Genomic DNA, 17943 nt, shown 5'->3' on the forward strand with positions numbered 1-17943 from the left:
ATATCGGAGGATAAACAGCAGTGGGAGGGTGCCTGGCGGTGGGGATCCTACACCGCTGGTGAGCAACAGCCTTGCGTGCTGGGGACCGGCATAGACTTGCAGACTGGTAGCAGCGGGGAAAGGACTTTAGGGCAGCCCCTGGGGTGGAAACCCGGAGCAGCGGGGTCACACACGCGTGAACTGGGAGCGGCTGGCAGTTTTAGAAGCACAAAGGGCAGAGATGTGCCCCGACCTGGAGGCAGGACTGGGGGCACTACGGAGGGGTGCACAACCTAGGACGCTGCAGTTTATAGCAGCATGGACAGAAATGGAGACGGTGTGGCCTGGAGAGCTCACTGAAGAACAGACTGCAGTCTCTCTGCTCTGAGGCAGAGGGTTGGAAATGGTCTCTTCTGCTCTGACTTGCGGAAGAGACGCAGAAAGCCACCAGGGAAAGCCGCCAGAGAACAAAAGCCCCAAAAACTGATTCCCGCTGAGCCCATCCCCTGCCACAGAGGCGCAGGGCAACTCCACCCAAACAGGGTTGCCTGAGTAACAGTGCGGCAGGCCCCTCCTGCAGAAGACAGGCTGGGAAAACAAGAGGCCAGCAACCCTAAGGTCCCAAGAAAACAGGTGCATCTTGCTTGGGTTCTGGTCAATAATTTGGACTCTATACATTCCCTCAAACACCCATCAACAGAATGACTAGGAGGAGGAGCCCCCAAAATAGAAAAGACTCAGAGATTATGACTTATGCTGCAGATTTACAAATGGATGCAGATATAACCAAGATGTCGGAGATGGAATTCAGGCTAGCAATTGTGAAGACAATGGCTAGAATGGAGAAATCAATTAATGGCAACATAGAGTCTCTAAGGGCAGAAATGAAAGGTGAATTGGCAGAACTTAAAAATGCTATCAGTGAGATCCAATCCAATCTAGATAATCTAACAGCCAGGGTAACTGAGGCAGAAGAGAGAATAAGCGACCTGGAAGACAATATAATAGATAAAAAGGGAAAAGAGGAGGCCAGGGAAAAACAACTCAGAATCCATGAAAATAGAATCAGAGAAATAAGCGACACCATGAAGCGTTCCAATGTCAGAATAATTGGAATCCCGGAGGGAGTGGAGAGAGACAAAGGACTAGAAGATGTATTTGAGCAAATTGTAGTTGAGAACTTCCCTAATCTGGGGAATGAAACAAACATTCGTATCCTAGAGGCAGAGAGGACCCCTCCCAAGATCAAGGAAAACAGGCCAACACCCTGGCCTGTAATAGTAAAACTTCCAAATCTTAGAACCAAGGAAACCATCTTAAGGGCAGTTAGGGGGAAGAGATTCCTTACATACAGAGGGAGGAACATCAGAATAACGTCAGACCTATCCACAGAGACCTGGCAAGCCAGAAAGGCCTGGCAAGACATACTCAGGGTACTAAATGAGAAGAACATGCAGCCAAGAATACTTTATCCGGCAAGCCTGTCATTTAGAATGGATGGAGAGATGCAGAACTTCCACGACCGGCAGAAACTAAAAGAATATGTGACCACTAAGCCGGCCCTGCAAGAAATATTAAGGGGGGTTCTATAAAAGGAGTAAGACCCCAAGAGTGATATACAACAGAAATTTACAGGGACAATCTATAAAAACAACATCTTCACAGGCAACATGATGACAATTAATTCATATCTTTCAATAATCACTCTCAATGTGAATGGCCTAAACGCTCCCATAAAACGGCACAGGGTTGCAGATTGGATAAAAAGACAGGACCCATCCATATGCTGCCTACAAGAGACTCATTTTGAACCTAAAGATACATCCAGACTGAAAGTGAAGGGATGGAGATCCATCTTCCATGCCAGCGGATCTCAAAAGAAAGCTGGGGTAGCAATTCTTATATCAGACAAATTAGATTTTTTTTTTAATTTTTTATTGTTATGTTAATCACCATATATTACATCATTAGTTTTAGATGTAGTGTTCCATGATTCATTGTTTGCGCATAACACCCAGTGCTCCATGCAGAACGTGCCCTCTTTAATACCCATCACCAGGCTAACCCATCCTCCCACCCCCCTCCCTTCTAGAACCCTCAGTTTGTTTTTCAGAGTCCATCGTCTCTCATGGTTCGTCTCCCCCTCCGATTTCCCCCCCTTCATTCTTCCCCTCCTGCTATCTTCTTTTTTTTTTTCTTAACATATATTGCATTATTTGTTTCAGAGGTACAGATCTGAGATTCAACAGTCTTGCACAATTCACAGCGCTTACGAGAGCACATACCCTCCAGACAAATTAGATTTTAAACTAAAGTCTGTAATTAGAGACACAGAAGGACACTATATCATTCTTAAAGGGTCTATCCAACAAGAAGATCTAACAATTGTAAATATCTATGCCCCCAACATGGGAGCAGCCATCTACATAAGCCAACTGTTAACCAAAATAGTCATATTGATAACAATACATTAATTGTAGGAGACCTCAATACTCCACTCTCAGCAATGGACAGATCATCTAAGCAGAAAATCAACAAGGAAACAAGAGCTTTGAATGATACATTGGACCAGATGGACCTCATAGATATTTACAGAACATTCCACCCTAAAACAACAGAATACTCATTCTTCTCAAGCGCACATGGAACTTTCTCCAGAATAGACCATATACTGGCTCACAAATCAGGTCTCAACCGATACCAAAAGATTGAGATTATTCCCTGCATATTCTCAGAGCACAATGCTTTAAAACTGGAACTTAATCACAGGAAAAAATTTGGCAGAAATTCAAACACTTGGAAGCTAAAGACCATTCTGCTCAAGAATGTTTGGGTCAAACAGGAAATCAAAGAAGAACTTAAACAATTCAGGGAAATCAATGAGAATGAAAACACATCGGTCCAAAACCTATGGGACACTACAAAGGCGGTCCTAAGGGGGAAATACATAGCCATCTAAGCCTCACTCAAAAAAATAGAAAAATCCCGAATTCACCAACTAACTCTACACCTTAAAGAACTAGAGAAAAAGCAACAAACGATGCCTAAGCCACGCATTAGAAGAGAAATAATTAAGATTAGAGCAGAAATCAATGAATTAGAAACCAGAAACACAGTAGATCAGATCAACGAAACTAGAAGTTGGTTCTTTGAAAGAATTAATAAGATCGATAAAACACTGGCCAGACTTATCCAAAAGAAAAGAGAAAGGACCCAAATTAATAAAATTATGAATGAAAGGGGAGAGATCATGACTAACACCAAGGAAATAGAAACAATTCTTAGAAATTCTTATCAACAACTGTATGCCAATAAACTGAGCAATCTGGATGAAATGGAGGCCTTCCTGGAAACCTATAAGCTGCCAAGACTTAACAGGAAGAAATTGACAACCTGAATAGGCCAATAACCAGTAACGAGATTGAAGCAGTGATCGAAAACCTCCCAAAAAACAAGAGTCCAGGGCCTGATGGATTCCCTGGGGAATTCTACCAAACATTCAAAGAAGAAATAATACCTATTCTACTGAAGCTGTTTCAAAAAATAGAAACAGAAGGGAAACTTCCAAACTCATTCTATGAGGCCAGCATTACCTTAATCCCCAAACCAGGCAAAGACCCCTTCAAAAAGGAGAATTTCAGACTGATATCCCTGATGAATATGGATTCCAAAATCCCCAACAAAATCCTAGCTCATAGGATCCAACAATACACTAAAAGGATCATCCACCACGACCAAGTGGGATTTATCCCCGGGATGCAAGGGTGGTTCAACATTCGCAAATCAATCAATGTGATAGAACACATTAATCAGAGGAGGGAGAAGAACCATATGGTCCTCTCAATTGATGCAGAAAAAGCATTTGACAAAATACAACACCCTTTCCTGATTAAAACTCTTCAGAGTATAGGGATAGAGGGAACATTCCTCAAGTTCCTAAAATCCATCTATGAAAAACCCACAGTGAATATCATCCTCAATGGGGAAAAGCTGAGAGCCTTTCCCTTAAGATCAGGAACACATCAAGGATGCCCACTCTCGCCACTATTGTTCAACATAGTATTAGAAGTCCTAGCAACAGCAATCAGACAACAAAAAGAAATGAAAGGTATTCAAATTGGCAAAGAAGAAGTCAAACTCTCTCTTTTCACAGATGACATGATACTTTATGTGGAAAACCCAAAAGACTCCACCCCCAAATTACTAGACTCATCCAGCAATTCAGTAATGTGGCAGGATTCAAAATCAATGCACAGAAATCAGTTGCTTTCTTATACACTAACAACGCAACTGTAGAAAGAGAAATTAGAGAAAAGATTCCATTTACAATAGCACCAAAAACCATAAGATACCTCGGAATAAACCTAACCAAAGAGGTAAAGGATTTATACTCTAGGAACTACAAAACACTCATGAAAGAAATTGAAGAAGACACAAAAAGATGGAAAAATATTCCATGCTCATGGATTGGAAGAATAAACATTGTTAAAATGTCTACGCTACCCAGAGCAATCTATACCTTCAATGCCATCCCGATCAAAATTCCAATGACATTTTTCTTTTTTTTTTTTAAGATTTTATTTATTTATTTGAGAGAGAGAGAATGAGAGACAGAGAGCATGAGAGGGAGGAGGGTCAGAGGGAGAAGCAGACTCCCCGCTGAGCAGGGAGCCCAATGTGGGACTCGATCCCGGGACTCCAGGATCATGACCTGAGCCGAAGGCAGTCGCTTAACCAACTGAGCCACCCAGGCGCCCCATCCAATGACATTTTTCAAAGTGCTGGAACAAACAATCCTAAAATTTGTATGGAATCAGAAAAGACCTCGAATCGCCAAGGAAATCTTGAAAAAGAAAAACAAAGCTGGGGGCATCACGTTGCCCGATTTCAAGCTATATTACAAAGCTGTGATCACCAAGACAGCATGGTACTGGCACAAAAACAGACATATAGACCAATGGAACAGAATAGAGAACCCAGGTATGGACCCTCAACTCTATGGTCAAATAATCTTTGACAAAGCAGGAAAAAATATGCAATGGAAAAAAGTCTCTTCAATAAATGGTGCTGGGAAAATTGGACAGCCACATGCAGAAGAATGAAACTCGACCATTCTCTAACACCATTCACAAAGATAACCTCAAAGTGGATGAAAGACCTCAATGTGAGACAGGACTCCATCAAAACCCTAGAGGAGAACATAGGCAGTAACCTCTTTGACATCACCCACAGCAACTTCTTTCAAGATACATCTCCAAAAGCTAGTGAAACAAAAGCAAAAATGAACTTTTGGGACTTCATCAAGATAAAAAGCTTCTGCACAGCAAAGGAAACAGTCAACAAAACAAAGAGGCAACCCACAGAATGGGAGAAGATAACTGCAAATGACACTACAGATAAAGGGCTGGTATCCAAGATCTATAAAGAACTTCTGAAACTCAACACCCAAAAAACAAATAATCAAGTCAAAAAATGGGCAGAAGACATGAAAAGACACTTCTCTGAAGAAGACATACAAATGACTAACAGACACATGAAAAAATGTTCATCCTCATTAGCCATCAGGGAAATCCAAATCAAAACCACACTGAGATACCACCTCACACCAGTTAGAATGGCAAAAATGGACAGGGAAAGAAACAACAAATGTTGGAGAGGTTGTGGAGAAAGGGGAACCCTCTTACACTGTTGGTGGGAATGCAAGTTGGTACAGCCACTTTGGAAAACAGCGTGGAGGTGCCTCAAAAATTTAAAAATAGAGCTACCCTATGACCCAGCAATTGCACTACTGGGTATTTACCCCAAAGACACAGATGTAGTGAAAAGAAGGGCCATATGCACCCCAATGTTCATAGCAGCAATGTCCACAATAGCCAAACTGTGGAAAGAGCAGAGATGCCCTTCAACAGATGAATGGATAAAGAAGATGTGGTCCATATATACAACGGAATATCACTCAGCCATCAGAAAGGATGAATACCCAACTTTTACATCAACATGGATGGGACTGGAGGAGATTATGCTAAGTGAAATAAGTCAAGCAGAGAAAGTCAATTATCATATGGTTTCACTTATTTGTGGAACATAAGGAATAGCATGGAGGACATTAGGAGAAGGAAGGGAAAAATGGGGGGGGGGAAGTGGAGGGAGAGATGAACCATGAGAGACTATGGACTCTGAGAAACAAACAGGGTTTTAGAAGGGAGGGGGGAGGGGGGATTGGTTAGCCCAGTGATGGGTATTAAGGAGGGCACGTACTGCATGGAGCACTGGGTGTTAATACGAAAACAATGGATCGTGGATCACCACATCAAAAACCAATGATGTATTTTATGGTGACTAAAGTTAACACAATAAAACTAAAAATATATATATATTAACAGCACAAAAGAGTACCATAAAAAGTAAAAGTTCCCCTTCCCATCAAACCCCAATTAACTTCTAGAGGTTAACTTCTATCATAGTTCCTTATGTATCCTTCAAAAATAAACATATACAAAGCATGCTCATGCATACATTTAGGTTTTAACATTTTTAAATTATACAAATTGTAAATTTTAAATTTTTTACTTTAGACATGTTTGCATAGCAATACATGTAGATAATCCTTACTTACCTAACTTATTTAACCTGCTCTCTATTGAAGAATGTTTTGTGTTTTGCTACATTGTAAGTAAATCTTTGCACAAATATCGTTGCATACTTAGGTGAGAAATCTGTAAAGGTGGGATATCTGTAAAGTATATTTCTAGAGATGAAATTTCTCTGTCAAAGGGAACTGCAGAGCCAAGCTAAGTTTCAAAGTGTACCTGCAATCTACTATCCCACCAACATTGATTATTGTTGATATTGTTATTTATATTTTATGTATAAATTTTGTTGTTGATATAGTTTATGTACAAGGTTTTTGTGTTTTGTTTTGTTTTGTTTGCTAAATGTGGTTTAATTTCCCTTACATATTTATCTGTGAATAACCTCCAGTTTTCGTATTTTTAAATATATTAACCTAAAGAGGGCATCACAATGTAAGCTGTAGGAAATCATTCTAACCATTCTAACCAGGACTTTTCCATTCAACAGCAATAGTATCTTGAGTCTGGAAAGATTTTGAGAGGATATATAAACTTTCCTCTACCTTCAGACAAATTACACTAAACTCCCTCTCTACCTTACCCCCCCCACATTCAATTACAATTCCAAACAAAAATTTTATCAGGCAATTTGTTTATTGCACTTCCTTATATATTCATTCTAAAGGAAAGTAAATATAATGTTCACATGATCCTAAACAGTTGGTACATTTATAAATAAAGAAGTTAGCAGGTAAATGCCGGAAACGGACATCTAAAAACTTCAGCTCTAGCTTTACAAATTAGTATTACTAAGACATATCCTTGGTAACAGTTTCAATAGAAGATGTTAATTTATGTCCCAATCTTAGTGTAGGACACTGGGAATAAAGACTATGAAATCTCATCTGCACAGTCAGCTCTTATTTACGTGTGCCAAAATAAGGGGGAACTGTTGTAAGTAATGCAGATCTATGTGTACCTTAATTTTTGTAAAGAGTCAAATTGTGAATATGCATGTGGATATTTGGAGTTTGATCTTTCAATGAAGGTTATACTCACAAACTCTTACAAAATTTAACATAATTTTAAATATTCTAATTTAGTGATTTTCATTCTATCAATAATTCTACTGTGCTCTTTTATTTTTTTATTTTATTTTAGTTTTAAGATTTTATTTGTTTATTTGACAGAGACACAGAGAGACAGAGCAGCGGGCAGAGGGAGAGGGAGAAGCAGGCTCTCCAAGGACCAGGGAGCCCGACGGAGCCCGACGGGGGGCTTGATCCCAGGACTCTGGGATCATGACCTGAGCTGAAGGCGGATGCTTAACCAACTGAGCCACCCAGGCACCCCTACTATGCTCTTTCTAAACAAATACCTAAAATAAGTTTCCAGTGGTGACAACTTTCTAAAATAATATTAACTAAAACACTCCTAAAATTAAAAATCTAATCTGTGAAGTTATTGATGTGAAATAATAATGAACTTTAAGAACTACACAAGAAAATTAAAAATTCTTAAAACCAAAATCTGAGAAATTCTACCCTTTTCACCCTACACTCATCAGAAATTAATATAAACTTTTTGGAATTGTAGGGGCGCCTGGGTGGTTCAGTCGGTTAAGCAGCTGCCTTCGGCTCAGGTCATTAGCCCAAGGTCCTGGGATTGAGCCCTGAGTCAGGCTCCCTGCTCAGCGGAGAGCCTGCTTCTCCCTCTCCCTCTGCCTGCTGCCTCTGCCTACTTGTGCTCTCTCTCTGTCAAATAAATGAATAAAATCTTTAAAAAAAGAAAAAAACTTTTCAGAATTGTAATTTAAAATATATATTACAACAAAGTTTAAAACTAATTAATGGCAAGCTATGATTACATTATACATCGTTTATTTTATAGTCCTATTTATGAATGTTTACCTAGTATGAAATTTTTTTCTATATTAAAGGAAGTTTCAATGTGAAACTTCATAATTAACAACTGGTCACTCCTTGTCTTTATTTTATTGAAGTATAGTTAATACACAATGTTACATTAGTTTCAGGTGTACAACAAAGAGACTGGACAAGTTTATAAGTTATACTATGCTCACTATAAGTGCAGCTACCACCTGTCACCATACTACCTTATAACAATACCATTGACTATATTCCCTATGCTGTACCTTTTATCCCTGTGACTTATTCATTCCCTAACTGGAAGCCTGAATCTCTCACTATCTTTCACCCATTTTGCCCATCTCGCCATCCCCCTCCCCTCTGGCAACCATCAATTTGTTCTCTGTATTTATCGGTCTGTTTCACATATTTCACATATAAGTGAAATCATGTGGTATTTGTCTTTCTCTGACTTATTTCACTTACCATAATACCCTACTCCCTGTCTTTAACGTCCTCATAACTCAATGTCACCCAACCCATATGCCTGTGAACATACTAAAACTGCTACCCACCACATGCCCATTCATATGGTCTTTATACACATTTATATGCATATGTTTTGTGACATAAAGAAATTAGATGAATTTCAACAAGCCATGTAAAAAACTGATCATCTCATTTTATAGTCCCTTTTTTCTCTCCCAATGGTTTTCTTCATGTTCACTAATATCCAAACCCTGGCATTCTCTTTTAATCTCATGATTTCAAATAATTTTTTTAAAAATGTAGAATACTTCCAAATCTCTATGTCTTGACCTGTCTCTCCCAAGGTCCAATCCTGTATCTGCAACTGGACATATCCCACAAGCCCTTAAAACACATAATGTCTCAAAGTGGTTTATCTTTCCAAACCTATTCTTCCTCCTATGCTTATTTTAAGGGTACCTCAAACTTTGTGGTCACACAGCTTGAAACTTAGCTCATCTTTTTCTTTGGTCTCCTCACCCCCACCCCCACCCATTCCCCACCCTAATCCAAACCTTTACAAATTTTAGCTTTTCTATTGCCTTGCCCTGGAAGTTCAGCTTTCAAATTCCCTGAAGCCACTTTTCCACTTTAAATCATCTTACCCCGTGCTGCAGCTCTGTATTATTTTCAGAGCCCTCTAGTCAGTGGCCTGTGGGCAATGGGGCAGAGTGAGGGTTTTTTAACTGGATTCTTTTGTTTTTTACTTTTTGGCAAGAGGACTAACTTGAAAATGGGCAAAACCATTACACAAAAACATGTATGCCGTGATAATGGCTGGGTAAACATTTTCTCTGGCTAAAGAAGCAGCTCCAGATTTTTGGTAATGTTTCACTTTATGTCAATCAGCAGGGTTAACAGAAAAAATATGGATCTTGAAGACATACAGATATAGGCTCATTTCCAAATCTCATTTATTTTACTTTTCTGAAGCTCCAGATTCCTTGTATTTGAAATGAGAATAACAATAAGCTACCTCCATAAGGTTAAAATTAAATAGGGCTCATAGGTATCTGACTTATCCTCTAAATATTTGCTAAATGAATGAATTATGGTCTCCATTCTGGAATACCTCTTCTCCTGCATCTTCATCCAGCTAACTTGTACTTATTTTTTATACCTCTGTTGCAGCCATCCTGAATTTCCCTAGAATGACTCCTATGTCCCACTTCTGTGTTTCTATGGCTCCAGTGCCTCTTTATCACATACTCTAATTACTTATGTCCTGGTTAGTCTCTCATTATATTTTGGTAAATTCCTTGATGATAGGGATCATGTGTTATTTGACTTTGTATCTGCAGCAAATAGGTGTGGTTCCTGGCAAACATCATCTACTATTTCAATAAATACTGAATGAATACTTTTTATGTACAAGTAACCAAAGGCCTTGTACCATAAGCTTTACTAATTTTATTCCAAGTGCAAAGCAACAAACATACTGGAAAAAAAGAAAAATTTAACAACCAAATATCTACAGCAGGTATTACAACAACAAAAATATTAATTCTGATTGAATTATACGTAATTTAGGGTGACAAAAATACAGCCTCTCTACATGAAGAGAATAGCTCATTCTAAGCACTTAAGCTGTGCCTAACTAAGCGATCTACAGTTATTTAACCCAATCTACCCAACTCCCTGCGGGATAAATTTTGTCTCCATTATTAACCCTATTTTATAAGACTTGGAAACTGAGCACCAGGAAGATTAGGTAACCCCTGTAGTGAGCTGTGATGTCAGGGTTCCAACAACTTAGGACTTCCTGACTCCAGAGCGTCTACTCTTAACCACACTACACTGACTTCCTAGCAATTGCAGATGCCTCAAAGATGCTTAATGTGGTACCCTGACCCATGACGACTAAGGTTATGTCTTCCCCCAAAGTATGGGAAACATTAAGAGTCCATTTCCCCATCAGACCGAACTATGAAAGGTTTACCTACTAATTGTGTCTTCGAAGTATATGTACATCATCGAAACTCTGCACAAGGTTTTCTTCCAAATACTTAATAAACTACATTTTCCCTCTGAATAGAGTAGCATTTATCTATCTATCTAAGCTTTGGCTTTCTTTTAATATTAACACACAAAAATTTTTCCTATTATGGCCTGAAAACCTAGATGTTTAAGAACTAAGCCATCAATTCCAGTAAAGCCAGAAAACAAAAAAGCCCGCATTTATAGTCTTGAGGTAAGGAGATCCAAATAAATAAGACAGTCCTTGAACACTCAGGAGTCCCAAGTATGCAGAACTGCTAGAGTGTCAATCACTTAGGGAAACACAAGTACCTGACACAAAATACTGACAAATTGGCTTCGGAGTTCCCTTAAATAGCCTCTAAATCATTTGAGACCAATTACCAATTTAACGCTCTAAGGGGCCGCCTTGTGGACTTCCAACTAGCAATCTGAAAGATGTCCAGAGCATGAGGAAGAAATCAAACTTCATGGAAAATGGAGGCGGTGGGCGTCTAACTTTAAACTAGCAAAACTGGGACTCTGTGGCCATCCTACAGAGATTCCCCGACCTTAAATTGCCTCTAAGTATTAACAGTCCGCTACGGCTTTTTTTTTTTTCTCCCAATTAGGATACGTGGACTTTGCCTTATTTTATTAATAAACAGATACCTTCTTAGTAGCATGATTCAATGATGGACATTGTGGTTCCTTGCATCTAAAAATCTCCTCAGGGAGAAAAAATATGCAATAAAGGGCAATAGCTAGCACGTATATTCAGTTCCAAATCTTCCGAGCCGAAGAGGATGTATGAAGTATTACTTAAAAGCATTTATTACCGTGGGTGTGCTGGGTGGTGATGGCCAAAGTGCTGATATAGTTAATGGAACTCGCGAGACGGCGAGCGGTTGGAGTCACACTACACTCCTGAGACTGCAGTCAGACCACCCTCAAGCCAAAGCTCGCGAAATGGCGGCCGCACGTCAATCTGCCAGGAAGCACTACCCACTCCCTCGGACACGTCACGTCACCAGGGAAACGGCGCTCTTGCGTAGGGGCGCGGCCCTGGGTGAAAGTTCAGAGCTTGCTGAGATCCTCCCCCCTCGCCTCGGTGGAGGCCCAAAGCGAGGCCAGAGCGGGAGAGACTCCCACGACCCTTAATCAGGGGAGCGTGGGCCCACGCCTGGAGTGAACGAAGCGCGCCTCTTCCCCACCTCCGCCTCGCCTAGCGGGCGGGTGCGGAAGCGCCCCAGGGCGAGCACAAGCTGAGGGGCGGGGCGAGTCGAGCGCCCGAACCGCCCCCGAGCCAGGTCTAGGTTCCGCGGCGGTGGCGCCCGCTAGAGTTGACGTTAGCCATGGAAACGCGGAGAAGGCTCAGGCGCGATCGCGGTGAGCCGGTTACCTGGCCACTAGAGCTTCTCTGCCTCTGCGTTCGGGTCGCAGGCAGCCTCCGGGCGGGATCGCCCAACCCGGGTTTACCTGCAAAAATGCAGTTCCCGGGATTCCTTCGCATCGCCGCTTTCCTCGGGTGACTCGAGGTACGTTCCTTCCCCGACACCCACCTGGGGACGTCTTGGTCACCTAAATTTCAAAGCCTATGCAGAGCCACGTTGTTCTGGCAGTTTTAATTGCCACAGATTTCTCGTTCTTCGTTATAAAACCTTCAAGTGCGATTATTGCACTTTAGACGGAAGGTGAACTCAGTGGCTAGAGGAATCAATCCAATGTGACTTTAACTTTCTTTCAAAAGACTGATTTAGCTTGTTGAGTTACAGCATTTTGTTTCTAAGAGACACTTGCGAAATGGAAAATGGTCCATTGAGTCTTGATTTAGTGATGTCCTTGTTACCCCAATAAAGTGTACAAATTGCATCCCTTAGACAGTACTGTACTCTTTCCTTACCTCCAACTAAACCGCGTTTGCCCCAACTTGGTCAACTTCTGGCCCCTGAACATGAATACCTCTTCCCCCGCGCCCCCCATCTGCTGCCTCTTTTCACAACTGTCAAGGACCGATGTTTACATCAATGAATCTACAACATCAGAGGTTATTTATCAGATCTTTGAAATGATTATCTGCTCTTTACCAATCATTTCTCTTTTATTCAGCGATATATAATATTAGGTGGATTCTTGTTGTGTGTGTGTGTGAATCACTCTTACAATTAGGGCAAAGACCATCCTCTATATTATTGAGTGTCCACTACCACCCATGTCAAATCTCCAAACCCTTATCATAGCATCCAGAGCCAGACTCATGACCAGATATTGCCATTTTAGTAATTTAACTGCGACACTTGTCAGCCACTCTTAAAATTCCTACTAGTTATTAACAGACAGTACCGGGTTAGGGAACTTTTCTGTTTCTTTTTCCTTTGTAAGAACTTTGTTGAAATGGAGTTCACATTCCATACAGTTCACTCATTAGAAGTGTACAATTCAACACCTGAAACTAATATACTGTATGTAACTAACTGGAATTTACATTTAAAAATTTTTTAAATGTATTAAAGATTTTAAAAAGTGTACAGTGGTTTTTAGTATATTCACAGAATTGTGCAACTATTACTACAGTCAATTTTAGAACATTTCATCACCCCTTTAAAAAGCCCTTTATCCTTTAGGAATTACTCCCTCCCACCCTTGTCACGATCCCCACCAGCCTTAGGCAAACATTAAACTGTTCTCTGTCTTTATAGATTTGCATGTTCTGGACATTTCATATAAATGGAAGCATACAAGTTTCATCCATGTTGTAGCATATGTCAGTACTTCATTCTTGTTTATAGCCTAATAATATTCCATCGTATGGATATACCACATTTTATTTCATCTGTTGATGGACATTTTGGGTGTTTTCACTTCTTGGCTATTAATATTTCTGCAATGAATGTTCGTGTACAAATTTTTGTGTAGATTTATGTTCTCATTTCTCTTAGGTAAATACCCAGGAATAGAATTGCTAGGTCATATGGTAACTTTATGTTTAGCCTTTTTAGGAACTGCCAGACAGTTTTTGAAAGCAGCTGCACCATTTTGGCTCACAACTTGGGGGTTCGGTTTTCTCCACAATCTCACCAATACTATTTTTGATAACCAGTCAAGTGGATTTGAAGTGATATCTCGTTGTGGTTTTGGTTTGCGTTTTTCTAATGAGTGAGTAATGATGTGGGGCATTGTCTTGTGTGATTATTAGCAATTTGTAAATTATCTTTGGAGAAATGTCTATTTTAATCCTTTAAATTGGCTTATTTGTTTTTTTTCACTATTGAGTTGTAAGAGTTCTTTATATATTCTGGATGTAAATCCCTTATCATATATATGATTTGCAAAAATTTTTTCCCATTCTGAGTGTTGTTTTCATTTTCTTGATGGTGAGAACCTTTTCTTCTAGACACTTTCCCATTTGTGTTTCTTTATCTCTTATCAAGGAGTCCTGCATGCCAATGCCCTCATGCTGGCTTAGCTAACAAGTTTCCCATTTGACATTTTGGAGATTCCTCTCAGGCCCACTTTTCCCTGGAAACTCTCCCAAATTATCCTTCTATTTTTCTAGCCTCAAAAATAAAATTCCCTTTCATTTGGCAGTGGCTTGGTATGATTGAAAAACTCAGTCAGCCACCAACTGACATGGTGTGTTGGTTAAGTCACTTAATTTCACTGGTTCTCAGTTTTCTTTTCTGTAAAGTAAGTTGGTTTATTTCTGGTAATTCATGTGAATGGTAGACTTCGTTCACCTGACACTTGATTTTGAAAGAAAAACTTGTTAATTGCTTTGAATTTATAATTGGTAAGACGTATGCAGTGTGGGAAATGTAGATTGGAAGAGAAGTGTCAGCTGGGCCAGCTGCATATTTGTGAGGCGCTGATGTGACTTTTGGCTATTTTCTACCATCTTATTTTTCCAAAAGTAATGGAATGTTAATAATTCATATTCTAGTGTTGTACATTTGAGAAGGGTGAATCATAGAACTGACAACTCATCATTCTACCTATGAAGCTTTCCCAGTATCTGCACTAAATAGATCCTTTGAGCTATCTACTTAGCCTTTCCATCCAGTCAGTTTTCTCTACAAACCAATTCCTGTGAGTAAACAGAAAACTCTTAGATTCAAAGACCCTCCTAAAATCTTGAATTTGAATAAATACCATTTTGTAGATCAAAGAGATGTTATTGTGCTTGTTCTTTCACTTTAAGACTCTTTTTAGGTGCTTGAGTAGATTTTCCTTTTATTGGTGGTTAGAAGAGACTGCTTACTACATAATTGATAAACTATAACATGAAATGTGTTTTTCATGTTTTAGCACTCAATGTCTTTCAAAAGGCTCTTCAAGAATTTAGCTGTTTGTCACTGGTATGGCATTTAGTTAGGATTCATAGAGTATTTTCAGAATTATAGGGGTGGCTATCTTTGCATCTCTAGATTCCTGCTAATATCCTCAACAGTTAGCACTTGGCTATCAAAAAAGTCCATAGGTGCTTTTTTGTTAGAACTGCTCTGACAGGAACAGGTCACTTTATCCAGGGCAGATGAGAATAAAGTTGTGTCATAGCATGTTTTTTGAGTACTCAGGTGTAAGCCATTTTGTTTCTTTTCCAGACCTGAAGTTTTTTGTTTTCCAAATTAGTAAAGGTGTGAAAAGTAGAACTTCAGTATATTTCCTTTCAATTTTTTTTTTTTTAAAGATTTTATTTATTTATTTGAGAGAGTGAGAATGAGAGAGAGAGAGAGCATATGAGAGGGAGGAGGGTCAGAGGGAGAAGCAGACTCCCTGCTGAGCAGGAAGCCCCATGCGGGACTCGATCCCGGGACTCCAGGATCATGACCTGAGCTGAAGGCAGTCGCTTAACCAACTGAGCCACCCAGGCGCCCCTCCTTTCAAATTTTTAAAAATACTTTTTAGGAACATGGATGAGGACATTCTATATATTTCTGACAGAGTTTGTGTAGACATTTTTTAAACAAGCAGGAATTACTTTTTCTTGACAAGTTAATTTTGTTTAATAATTTTATGTTATTTATAGACTAACTTTGTGTATCATTTATTCTCTTGATAATGAAAATTAAAATAATTCCAGAGTTTTTACCAGTAATAATTATTTGAGAGGGAAATAATCTGTATCCCACTGGATTATAAACTTCTTTGGATCAGCCTTATTACCATTACCTAGTACATGATGGGTATTCAAAAGTTTAAATGTGTGGAAAGTACTAAATTTTCATTTAGCTATTTCTCTATGAAAGGAAGGTTAACATATTTGTCTATATTAACAGCTGTCAGAATGAACTCTTTAATCTTCACCAGCATCTTCTAACAGTGCTTCAAGAGCAAGTTAACGTAGGGGGAGAAAAAAAGATTATAACATATGTCAGAGCTAATATCCTTCATATGTAAAAAGTCCTTTCAAATTAATAAGAGATGTGAACACTTTAAAAGAAAAAGAGACAAAGGACCCAAAAAGGCAATTTACAAAGAAATTAAATGACATTTATCTGCATGTATGCACACGTATGTGTAGTGAATATTCTCAGAAAGATAGACCATGTTAATGAAATAATAATAGGATTCTATAAAAAGGAATATCTAGGGGTTAAAGGTGTACTCTTACAAATTAAAAATATGAGAGCAAAGATTTAATAAAATTTGACAAATAGGAGATAGTAAGTTTCCTGAAAGTATAACAAAAATACAGTTGAGGCACAGTGCTGAAGTGTGCAATAAATATGTGTGGATTCAATGTCACCTTATACCTGTTAGGATAGCTATTAGAAAAAAAAGAAAGAAAAATAACATATGTTCGCAAGGATGTGGAAAAATTAGGACCCATGTAAAGTGTTAATAGGATGCAAAATGGTGCATTTGCTATGGAGAACAGTGTGGAAGGTCCTCAAAAAATTAAAAACAGAGCTACCATATGATCCAGCAATCCCACTTAAGGGTATTTATCCAAAAGAATTGAAATCAGAATCTTGAAGAGGTATTTGCCCTCCTGTGTTCATTGCAGCATTATTCACCATAGCCAAAGAGCAGAAGCAACCCAGTGTCTGTCAACAGATGAATGGATAAAGAAAATGTGTTATATACACGCAATGGAATATTATTTAGCCCTAAAAGGGAAGGAAGTCCTGCCATTTGTGATCATGTGGATAAGCCTTGAAGACATTATGCTAAGTGAAATAAGCCAGTCAGAAAAAGGACAAATACTGCGTGATTCTACTTGTATGAGGTGTCTAAAATTGTCAGACTTACAGAAACAGGGTAGAATGAAGGTTGCCAGGAGCTTGGGGGAGAAAGAAACAGGAGGAAGACTTGCTATATAAATCTTTAGTTGTACAAGATGAGTAAGTTCTAGAGATCTACAGTACAACATTGTATTGCTACTTGACAATAGCAATATTATATGCTTAAAAATTTGTGTTGTTAAGTGTTCTTATAAAAAAATATGAATCTAACAGAAAAGAAAAAAGTGTAGGTTCAATGAATGAAATTAACCAATTAATAAAAATAATATGATAGGTTAAAAACAAGTAAACTTCACTAAATAAAAATCAGACAATTGGCTAAACTTCTGTTTTTAGGAATTCTGTTTGCCAAACTAAGAAGACTGTAAATTTATTGTAATCCCCCCAACCTGCTACTTTTTGTTATCTTTTGTTTTGGTTTGTTTTGTTTTGTTTTTAAGGGATTTTTCAGGTTGATATCTTGCCTGATTCCTGAGTTAAAGTTGAAAAATAAGAATTCCTTCCTGGTACATCATCAAATTGATCTGTTTCTCACCCTTCTGAATAATGCATAAGAAACATGGCTCAAATTCCAAACAAAGCAGTGTTTCTATGGCTACTTTGTCGGCCCATTTTCAGAGTAGCATACGAAGAAAACATATGGCCAAAATCAATGTTGTGATGCCATCTTTATCCCTTAACCTTTCTTTTCACAGCATTTTTCTTTTCCTAAGCCTTGAGACATTTTTCACTTTAACATGTTGGAGGCAGCAGCCATGTAAGTGCATCAGTCTGTTTGGGAATTATCTCTGAGAA

The 17943-nt window shown here is 39.0% G+C and overlaps 2 protein-coding genes across 3 annotated transcripts in view; one reads left to right on the forward strand and one right to left on the reverse strand.

The window, feature by feature from the left end:
- RTN1 (reticulon 1) overlaps nt 1–11604 on the reverse strand; it is a 383578-nt gene extending 371974 nt beyond the window's left edge. Inside the window, exon 1 of the mRNA XM_078053773.1 lies at nt 11576–11604. Coding sequence (XP_077909899.1) covers nt 11576–11589 — 14 coding nt within the window. The 5' untranslated portion in view covers nt 11590–11604. The remainder of the gene's footprint in view (nt 1–11575) is intronic.
- A 164-nt stretch (nt 11605–11768) lies between these two features.
- The window catches only part of PCNX4 (pecanex 4), a 41208-nt gene continuing 35033 nt past the window's right edge, over nt 11769–17943 (forward strand). Inside the window, exon 1 of one of the 2 annotated variants that reach the window (XM_036099583.2) lies at nt 11769–12441. The gene's annotated coding sequence lies outside the window, so the exon portion shown is untranslated. The remainder of the gene's footprint in view (nt 12442–17943) is intronic. The other variant, XM_036099584.2, reaches the window with a different exon arrangement.

The sequence above is a fragment of the Halichoerus grypus genome, chromosome 8, assembly GCF_964656455.1.
Source record: "Halichoerus grypus chromosome 8, mHalGry1.hap1.1, whole genome shotgun sequence".
NCBI classification, from domain to species: Eukaryota; Metazoa; Chordata; class Mammalia; order Carnivora; family Phocidae; genus Halichoerus; species Halichoerus grypus.